The sequence below is a fragment of the Elaeis guineensis genome, chromosome 14 (assembly GCF_000442705.2).
Source record: "Elaeis guineensis isolate ETL-2024a chromosome 14, EG11, whole genome shotgun sequence".
NCBI lineage: Eukaryota > Viridiplantae > Streptophyta > Magnoliopsida > Arecales > Arecaceae > Elaeis > Elaeis guineensis.
In genome coordinates, this window is record NC_026006.2 from 67,012,916 (window position 1) to 67,024,242 (window position 11,327).

Below are 11,327 nucleotides of genomic sequence, written 5' to 3' on the forward strand. Positions count from 1 at the left end.
GCCAACCCATTTAGGAATTCCAACAGTAACCTCTCAAGATTACAATCCGATTGTTTACTCAAATTCACAATCCAATCCCGTTAGTTTTCATGAGATTACCGACCACAATCCTACAACTAATTATTTTTCGAATTCACAATCAATTCAATTGATTTTTACGAAAACACCAACTAAAACCTTATAATATTCAACCTAAAGTTTGGACCAACCCCAAGTTTCTTCACCCAAAATAGTTGTTATAATAAACAAAATAAGATGTACAAAAATTTGAAATTTGGAACAATAAAATTCTTTAAATGCTAGAAAAAGTTGAAATACTTAAGCCCTTAATTGCTTTCATTTCTTCCTTGAATTCTTAAAAAAGAATTGATGAGAATTTTAATAATTTTGCTCAAAAATAGTTGGCTCAAATCAATACACTCTTTCTTTTTTTATGAGTTAAATAAATATAAAAAAAATTAAATTAAAATTTTTTTTAATTTTCTTCCACTCTCTCGTGTTCCACTCAATAACTTTTAGATTAATGTCAATAAATTCTCTAAACTTAATCCCTTATATTTTTATTTGAAATATCTTTATTTATGATTTCAAAAATATTTATAATTAATATTCTAATCATTGAAAGTTTGAAAATAACCATTTAAAATAAATTCTTGCCGAATTTGAAGGAAAAGATAAACATCCATACCCCACCATCATTGCATTACTAATCTCCAAATAAGTGCTTTTAGAACAAAATATGTCCTCTTCTACATATCCGACCTTCCAAAGCCCAAACAGAAAGCTTATCTGGGATTAAACAATTGGAAAGAAGATAATTCCTAACATCCCTGTTATTTTAGGATGCCTAAACCTTCATGTCAAATTTGAAATCATCATAATATCCTACAAATAGCAGATTAATAAAACCAATTTGGTCATTGGATTGGATCCTCTGAGGCAGATAATCCTATATAAATAGATTCTAAGTTATTGCAAAGTTGCATCCTCCAAATCACAGGACAGATCTCGGATGCACTGGTACGAGATTAGCTGCTCACATGTTTAATAAGTTGGCATCACTGTAATCTAAGATTTAATCATGTTATAAATACTTTGTACCAGAAGTTGGACTCCAATATAATATGAATCAAATATAGACATCAGCTCAAAGGCAACTTGATTGGATGGCAGATGATACCTCATCATTTAGTTGTCTATTACAATAGCTGGCTAAACAGCACTTGATGATCAGTGACTAATGATTTATACCAGCCTTCCAAGCAGATAGAGTGGTCCTGGACAATGGGTAGAGTTTGGAGTCACCAGATGGACTGATGGATATGCCACAGAGTTGTGACAGCCCTAACAAATTCTATATCATGGAGGACATCTGAAATAGGTGCATGCTGATCCCAGTCTCGGTTCCAATCTTCAAGGTCTGCCAAGCCATTTCGATCTTTATATGGGTGGTGACCAAGTTAGTGATGCCATGCCTTTGCCATCTACTACAACTTGTACCAACAGAGGTATAGCACATCTACCCAAAGATGAAATCAGCAACCAGTTCCTCCAGGAGGTCTTCATTTAACATCTTCTCTATCTCTCTTCCAATCATATCAACATCTTCTTCCGTACCCAACCACCTCTGCTCCAGGACCACCTCCTCCTGATTGCCGACCAGCTCTTTCCGTTGTCTGACCACCATCTGCCACACTCCTTCAGCAAGATCCTCATGGTTCCACAGGGCCTGACACCTCTTTGAGACCAGCCATGGGTGCAGATCCAAGCACGGGGCAACCAGATCCACTAGAATGATATTTATAAGATCAAACAACAGCTTCCTTTCTGATCTTGACCACAAAACCAGTACACTGTACTTCTTTTCCAGCTTGTCAAACACATCTGGGCCTACTGGAGAATCTGGTGAGTAGAATGCATCAAAGATTCTATCCTCATTAACTCCCTGAACACCAGATTCAATAAGTATGTCAAGTAAATATGAGAAGTCCCTGTCATCATTGTCCCTAAATGCTCGAAGTACCAATCCTTTTAGTACTGGTGAGTGACAGCATGCACCAGTATCCTCATCGCTCAATACAAGAACCTCTGGTTCCTCTGCATAGGTGTCTGCTGACTCCAGCTTAAGAAGTTGAAGTTGCAATCGAAGCTCTGAAACAATTACATCATATTCTAAATAAGTCACAGATTTGCAGATTAGGATATTTATAAGGAGGATAAACTTCATTCATTGCACTTGCCTTGAAGTTCTGCACTGATTCTCTCAAAGCATCCTGAACTAGAAGTTTCTTCTTCAGATGGAGGCTCTAGAACAGAAATTGGACTTGGCTGTTCGCACTCCTTAGAGCTTACAGGCGACCCTGATTCCATTGCACTGTATTGAGAGGTGAGGGAATCTACTTGAGGATGTTCGGTTGATGTTTCCTGAAGGACCAGAATTTGTTCCTTAAGAAGGAAAAATTGCTAAGTAATAAAACATAAGTTGAAACTGCAATGCCTTCTCATATTTTTACATTGAAGAATTAGGCAACATTTTTCATAAAAAGTTAAATGGATAAAACGGGCCATTGGGAGAGTATCGCATTAATATCGTATCTACATAACTTTTAAAAAAATATGTCCGCGATTCTGTGAGAATGAGAGAAGGTCAAAATGAAGACAGAAAGAAATAAACAGGCGTGGCTAAAGATCAAACATGAACACAAGGTTTCATGACAGAATAGCAGTACAGCTCAGTAGATATTGGTAAATGGTGCTGGTGGAAAACTGATACCATTTTTCCTATTATTTAGGCCCAAAACTGTGCACATGCTCACTAGCATGCTTATAGTCAGACATACACAAGCATGCAGTTCTTGTCTGTGATAAAGAGTGCCTTAAAGTGAATATTCCAAGACAAGATAGGATAGGCTCATATAAACAAGATTCATACATAAATTTAAATTCTGGAGGTGCAGCCCTGAGGTTTTGTTGTCATCAATAATCCTAGCATCAAGAAGAATCATAACATTGATGTGTGACATGTAAATCCAAGCATATGAAGATATATACTTCACATTTGACAACACCAAATAACAATCCTCACACATAGGCTGGACAAACATATCAAATGCAATAAACTTATGCAAGCAACACAAACAACACAGATTGCAAGGAAGAAGATAAATGGCATCCCTTTCTTTTAAACCAGAGTTTCTAACGTACAAAAGATAAGCATCCGAAAAATTAAGAAAGCCATTATTGTATATAGAAGCTTGTTTCAAGCATTATACAGATCAACACAATTAAGTCAAGGAAACCACATGATACACAAAGAACATAGTTACCAATACATTTACTTGATAAGTTTATTAAATTATGAACCAGACAGTATAAAGACCAGTTCCTTATAGCTTGAAAGACGTACAATTTGATAGAGCAGATAATGAATTCTGATGGATGGGAGCATGCCAAGTCCAGTTGCATACTAAATAACTGGCTTAACATGCATCTCTAGTAAGGTAAGACAAAAAGGAGAAAAAATGGGATATTGACACTCATGATTTTCATCAATGAAAAATGATTGAAAATCCATTACAAGAGGGGAAAAAATCACAGAAGTTATCATAATTGATGTTGCAAGAAACCACTTCGAAGAAAAGAGTTGTACACTCTTAGAAAATTAAACTTTATGTAGGATCAAAACAAGGATTCTGTGATTTCAACCAAAGTGATGGTATAGACAAAACACATAATGCTGCAAGTGGAAACAGAAGTCAACTTATGCTAGTCTACACATATCAAGTGATGGCCGGGTAACTGGAAATAATACATTGACATGATGCAACTATCTTATTTTAATCTACATCTAGATATGCATCCAAGCACATTTAAACAACTATGAGTCATACAGTTCAATCAGCACAGAAGGAAGAGAAAAGGGGATGAAATCACATTAATTTATTATCCTTCTTTTCATCAAGCACTGCCTACATCTGCTAGAAAATGGTATTCAAAGATCACAGTTCATGCAAGAAATGTACCTCTATGACTATAACATCCTGATTATGAGCAGAAAGTACTTCATTATTTGCTAGCATGGTGGATATCATTTGCTGCTGCACCTGCTCTTCTTGACTTATGGAAAGCTGCATTACATCTCTACAATCAGGAAGCATGGAACTCTCAATCAGATATTTTCTGTCAGAAACTGCATCATCAGAGTGTGCAGGCTGTACAAGCTTCTCTTCATCAAGATGTGTTCCATGAATACTATTCCTCAATTGTTCTGAATTCACATGAATGTCTTGTTCAGGCAGCATATTTTCATCTCCACTAGAATCAGGCAACTGAGGCTTGTTACTGTGATTCTTAGAGCTCCTGATCAATGATCTTCTTTGCCTGCAAAAGTTACCATCTGAAGAATCTTCAGGCCCCATATTGAGTACATCCTTGAGCATATAACAATTATTGTTTCCACCAACTCGCTTTCTGTTGCTTATTTTTGGACTTCCATAGACAGTGGATGAAGCTGGAAGAGACTTGGATCTTGGCAAGTTTCTAGACTTCCCATCCTTCCAGCCATCTTTACTGCTAATACCCAATGGACAACTCCTTGTCCCAAGTATCTCATCTCTAGCCAACTTTTCAGCTGGAACTTTCTGAATAACTAATGAATCCAGAGTGTCCTCTCTTTCAGATAAAGCAAGCATTTCACCTAATGTGCTTGAGCCTCTAGCAAAAAGTCCTGCTTCCTGAAACTGGTGGGTCGTTTTCCATCTTTGAGATAGGTGTTTTCTAGCCTCCCTGCTCACTGATGATTCAGTTGCATACAATGATGAGGGGCTGAAAATGTTACTGCAGTCATCATAGTGGCTGCAAGAGCAGTGAAATGTCTCAGAGGTGTTGGTCTTGGACATGCCTGACAAAATACATGAACTTTGACTCCTGTTATACATGTTCATTCCTGATGTGAACACTTTTCTATTACTGCAACTTACAGTGCGCTTCATATGTTTTGCAATTTCTCGAGCAATTTCTCTTGAGCCTTTCACATTATGCCCCAAAATTTCCACATTATCAGACAATCTCTGCTGATATCTTCCTTTCCTATATGACTTCTGAATTCCAGACAACGGAAATTCTCTGCACCTTCTGTTGCCTAGCTGAAAATTCTCTTCGGTTGGTGCAACTTCTGCCATTCTCTGGATCTTGTGAAGGCTTGGTTTCAAAACAACAATCCTAGTGGGATGAACACGAGCTTCAGCTTTGCCCGCGTAATGTGACTTTGACAACTTTTTTGGAAGTGAATCATTGTGATCTTTGAAGGAGTGACTTCGAAGGCTAGTCGCAGGTTTCCTCAAAGAACTGTTAGCTTCTTTTTGCATATGAGTGAACTTCTCAGTATTTCTCTCTGATTTAGAGTATACTTCACTGCTTTCATACGTAGTACCTTTCAATGATTTTAAAATCGTGATGTGGCTTGCATGAGAAGAGGGTGGTGCGCACTTCAGATCATGGAGATGCATTGTAAATAAAGAATCAGGTGCTTGAAGAAATTCCAGAAAAAGATCCTTATTGGAATCTAGGACTTCCAATGCATCATCTAGTTCATTAGATTTCTGAAGCACTTCATCAGTTGTGAGACGCTTTGCTTCCATGAATTTCTGCCTTATCAAGTCCATGTCAGCCTCCTTTTGCTTAGAGCTTAGCATCCCCTTTAGAACTGGCTTGTTCTTCTGATTCTTAACCTTTGATGTCTCCATGACCTCAAAAACATCTTTGAATTCTAGGTGCTCATCAGTGTTACTCCTATGTGAATGATCCTCAGAGGATGCATACTTATCTTGAAACCCTACAGATGATGGTGTTTGGAAACCACTGCCCATATTCTTCTGTTTTTTGTGGACCACCAGAGGAGGCAGTGTATCAAGGCCCATCAATCTTGCAATTACACTTGGTGAGGAACGTCTAGTTTCCATCTCTTTTGACACCTCTTCATCAATTAGCATTCTCATAGGTGTCCCATTGGCTTTCTTAGATGAGCTTCGCCGAAACTCAAGGGCAACCTATATTATGAAAACACATAAATAAGTCAGAACTAGTATCTAAGTAATACAGGAGGGCATTAGTTGAAAAGCTGAAAAGAAACACAAACTTTATATTAAAAAAGCAGTAAAGTGGAGGGAAGGAAAAGAGATACATCAGATAGAAAACATCAATTAAATATCAAAATGCCTGTTACAGATAATATAAAAGCAGAAAATTGCTTTTGTAATGATTATTTACTCATGCGTATATTTATAAAGCAAACATGTAAGCAACTCACTAAAATTGATATGTTGTTACCACTGACTTGTTTGAGACTTCCTTACATCTCATATTTATGTCAGATAAACTTAGAGTGGGGAAATAGGCCCTTACAGAAGTTTCTTCTATTGAAGAGCCACTGCGACAAGAAGAATCCAATGCTGACTTCGAGGCACTTGATCGTTTTTTCAATTGAGCATTCCCTGAAATAAACATTCTCACTGTAAGAGATAAGGACTCATCAAAAAGCAGCAATACTTGGCAAGAAAATATAGATAACGGCATGTGCCAGTGTTGTCATTCACGCAATAGTACTGTGAAAAACTAACGTAAAAGAAGCAGTCAACATATGAAAAGGCAAACATAGAAGTCAAATACCTTTGTAATTGAAAATTCAAATAGATGGAGTATAGAAGAGCGAGCAATTCTTCTAAAACAATGCGAACCTAACTTAAGCTGGATTTTGGTAGAAGGAAAAATATAAGCATTTGATCCCAAGATACACAGTTAAAATATCTTACTCCACATACAGGTCAGTGAAAGGAAGTTGGGATTCAGAGAATTAAAGAGAAATGTTTCAAAGTATTATTAATTAGCGCATTTTGCCTCTTAAATTTGACTGTCCTCAGTTGTCTGTGTCCGTGATTGCAACAAGTCCTATAATTCATCTAAAAGTCATACTTGTTCACAGGATGAATAACAACAGCTATATCAGCATCATATCATTCATTCCCACCTAATATTTTGGATGAATTCGAACTTAACAACTGCACAGCATCAGATTAGATGCTATATATTTGGACAGACATCAAACCCACTGTTAATATGATAATAGAAGCTATGAGAAGGACAATTCATGTTGGCAACCTCCACAGGGTCCAATCAAAATTACCAAGCTATGATGGCAATTACAATAATAACTTTCACTTGGAGCATCTTAACACTAGCCATGTTCATTCATTATTCATGCACTTGTTTATTTTTTTAATCTGTCTCGGATAAAGAAAAGTAATATAATTCTCCGCGCCCAAGTATTAGAAAATAACCACTTGGACCGACCTGGTCAGAATCGTCCTCACAAGTTAAGACAAGATAATCAAAAATTTAAATCAAATCACCGAAATCTCAAGTAATACGACACAGCAGCAAGATCTTAAATTTGTCGCTTTCCAATTCTTTTCTCTATAAAAAGAAAAACGAAACAAGAAATTTCACGAAACATCCAAAATAAAAACTTTTTTATTTTCAAAAAAAAAAAGTCATCACGGAACCCTAGATTCACACGAATCCTTTGCCCATAGCTCGTAAAGAAACCCAGACTGGCAACACCTAGAATCCTACAGGTGGAAGAAAGCACGAACCTTCACGGTCAGCAGAGACCGGTTTGAGATCGGAAGCGCCGATCGCCCCGCCGCCGGGCCGGTGGGGCTTCTCCCTGCCTCGCGATCTGCTACTTCGATACATTGCTCCCGTCTACGACTACGAACCGGAACACTACCAGAGAACCCGAAACAAAGATCCCCGCGGAATCGCTCAACAGAAAACGAGTGCCTCAGCTGAGAAACGAAAGACAGCGACGAGATCTGTCCCTGGAAACCCTACATACCTTCGAGCTCCGGCGATCGGATTTTTCCTTTTATTTTTTTTTTTTTAACATGTCAAGAAGCGATTCGAAACGAAAGAGAGAGAGAGAGACGGCGTTGCAAGCAAGGCGAGGGGGTTGGGGGGAAACGGAGGGAACCAAAACATGAGATATTCTCTCTCCTCTCGCCTTCGGCTTTCTTTTGTTACCGTTTGCTATAATAATATTTGAAATTTTAAACTCCCGTTCCCCTCCCGAGACTTCTGAGTTCTGACACACGCCTGGGCGCGAAGCTCGCGAGCTCGATGCATCGTTGAACACGCCAATCCTGTATGCATGTGTATGGAAGATTCTGTGCGGATGACTTATCTGCCGTCCCTTTTGGCCCTCGGACCTTCTCTGATGTCCGCATAAAGAATGGAGACGCGGACGACTAGTACGGCGTACACGCGGCTCGCGTGCCAGGAGCGTGTGGGTATGAAGGCTCACGGACGGGCAATGTTGGTCCCTTTTTTCTCTTTCTTTTAAGCCCGCCGGCAACAAGTTGGGATTGGGAATTGCAGTTTGTGGTTGCTGCGAATGCACGCAATGGTGGCGTGATAGGATGCAGAGAGTCCGTAGCCGTTGATTTTCCTTTTTTTTTTTTTCTTTTCTTTTTTTTTTAATAACTTGAAAGCTGGCACTTTGACTTGGTAGATCATTAACTTGTTAGATATTTTGTCATTTAAACTTTTTTTTTTCCTTTTTTTTTTTATAGAAGGAAGGGCTAATCTCCACCTTCTATCCATATCCATCCTATTACAAGGATCAAAGCGGAGTGTCAATGCAACTCAAAATGGAATCTCATTCCTTATCTAGAGGGACGTGAAATAATACCATCAGCATAACTATTTGATAGTTTTGTTGTTGTGTGAAGTCTAGCCTGTTATCATTGGATCTCTCTCTCTCTCTTCTTGATTTTGAAGGCGAGAGAGAGAGAGAAGTGGAGCTTCTGGAACGATAATTACTAACCTTTTCAGTTGGGTAAAGATCTGGAAAGGAAAACATTGTTAGGTGAAAAGAGAGAGATGCTATGATGAAACCTCTTGGAAGTAATTAGTTTGTTCCCAAGTTATGTCTTCATCCTAGACTGGTCTTTGAATTATTACTTCACCTTGTGATTTCTTAAATTTTACTTGTATGAGATACAAGAGGAATGAATCAGCAACTATATATTCGTTTCTTTTTTTCTTCTTCTTCTTCTTCTTCTTCTTTTATCATGGTGCATCCATTTCTTTCAAGGCCATGACTTTACCGTATACATTGAAGACTTTAGTACAATGTTTCAACTAGTTGAACCGTCAACAAGATTGGCCTCTGATTTGGATCGATTTAAATGTGGATCGGCTCAAAAACTTGCCATTTTCGCAAAATGATGTAATACGATGCCCTAATTCGACACCAATCATCGACTTATGTGTCAAATAATGAAACATCTGATTTTCTGCAGATGGATTCCAGTGCGAACCCAACCTAATTTGTAGTTCCAAAAAATGACATGAAGAAGGGGAAAAAAATTTCCACCCTATCATAATTTAAATATTCAAAGAAAAGAATCACGAACCATGTACTATATTCAACAAGTCCGGCAATATGATTTGGAATCCTAGCTACGCTTGGTAAAGTTAATCTCTGTTAGGTGGAGCTAGATTAGGTCGGCCAAACTTATATGACACTCTATATGGAATCAAGTCCACCAAAATTTATTACAAAAAATAATAATGACAACCTTAATTGTCTCATTATTTTTCTCTTTTCATCCTCACTGCATCTCTATTTATGCCAATAACTAATTTAGCTTGAGCAGCCCTGATCTGGACCTCCTTGTTTGGACTAAACTCCAATCCTAGATTACAAAAATTCAAGTCAAATGTAGTTCTAGTAAAAAACTAAAACATTATCCAACCTAACTTTGAAGTAAATCTCGAAGTAGCCTAATTATTGGTTGAAGTTCTGGCCTAAAATCTTTCCGGATTATGTCTGTCCATGCCATGTTGGGATTTGACCCAACCACTAGGAATTATTTCTATGCAATGTCAACATGTGAGGTATAATCTATTTACTGTCTTATGGTATATTACTTGATTCGATGATTCGGCTCTTTATACATATTTATTCTCTACTACTTTGAGCTTTTTTATTGAATCATTGGGACCGCCCGTGACTTGTGGCAACGTGACAATAAACAGCAGTTTCTTAAACATAGGCGGATTAATTAGGCAGGGTTAGGTGTTATCATATCTAATTGACCTTGTAGGCTAGCTAAATTGCCTGTTGTGTTTCATATGCAGACCAATATACAGTTGTCAAGGTCTCATAAAAATAAAACATTGAGCATCATTTGGGACTACATCACAAGACCAAACTAGTAAACCATGTGTTAAGACTAGGATAATTTTGTCTGATCAATTTAGATAATATCTTTTGTAACAACTGAAGATCTTATCTAAAAAAGTTAGTCAGAAAATTTTATTTAGATTCCTTGGCTCTATATAAACAGTTATGATTTATCTAATATATAGTTAATATGTGACTAAATATACATCTACATCGATCCTTACATGCTCTTCTTGTTTAAGTCATAGCATTATTGCCAAGTTAAGGATCCAAATATATTCACAAGTACCACAAATCCAATCACAAACATAACTATCAACTTATGGCCAACTCAAATGAGCATGTGTTGTAGTGTTCTTTAATCCACATGGACCATAAGCCAAGTTTATATTGATATGATTTACAAAAATCCAGGATCTCATTGGAATAGGTTAGCCAGAAGATCTCATTTGGATTCCTTAATTTTGTCTAAGCATCTAAAATTTATCCGGTATATTATATATAGTCAATGTGGAACGAGCGTATATTTGTAAGGATGCTCACATTTTTAGATCAACACATAAACAGTAGAAAGAAAATTATCTAGTCATAGGAACCAAATTCCTGTGGTAAGTTTCATTTGGACTGCCATGATGGTTGTATTGTCATTGCGGATTTGTCTTGAAAACAAAATTGTTATGATGGTGAATGCAGTCCAAACGAGCAAATCAAACTCGTTGGGTACACTTATTCTATAATAATCGCACTAACTGTGAGAGACCTAGTTAACTTGTTGACGGTGATTCTGAAGATAAAAAGATTGTTAAAGATATCAGTCTGATAAAATCTAAGTGATGTATAGAATTTTTTATGTAATTTATGAACAAATCAACAACTTCCACCATCATACAAGTCTTCTCGAGGTCCTGTTTAAGATTAAGCACTGGCTGTCAAACTTACTATTGTTTAAAAAGCTTTTAGCTTTAAGGTTGAGGAAATATGATGACTTATCACCTGATTAAGGTTGTGCTTGTAGAAACAACCAAAAGTATCTTATCAAACAAAGAGTGCGAATCCCATGGAAGCAAGAACTTATTAGATT

The 11,327-nt window shown here is 37.3% G+C and overlaps 1 protein-coding gene across 2 annotated transcripts; it reads right to left on the minus strand.

The window, feature by feature from the left end:
* Positions 1 to 1,084: 1,084 nt before the first annotated feature.
* LOC105057004 (uncharacterized) lies at positions 1,085 to 8,356 on the minus strand. Of its 2 annotated transcripts, none has more exons than XM_073248776.1 (5): positions 7,650 to 8,356; positions 6,403 to 6,491; positions 4,023 to 6,047; positions 2,241 to 2,445; positions 1,085 to 2,151 (listed from the first exon to the last, which is right to left on the minus strand). In XM_073248776.1, exons 1-5 carry the CDS (start codon positions 7,750 to 7,752, stop codon positions 1,520 to 1,522), a joined length of 3,054 nt encoding a protein of 1,017 aa, XP_073104877.1. In that variant the 5' UTR covers positions 7,753 to 8,356; the 3' UTR covers positions 1,085 to 1,519. The 2 variants fall into 2 exon arrangements, with proteins under 2 accessions (XP_073104877.1, XP_010937726.1); XM_010939424.4 differs by having other exon boundaries at positions 2,241 to 2,424; positions 7,650 to 8,354.
* Between the last annotated feature and the right edge of the window lie 2,971 nt (positions 8,357 to 11,327).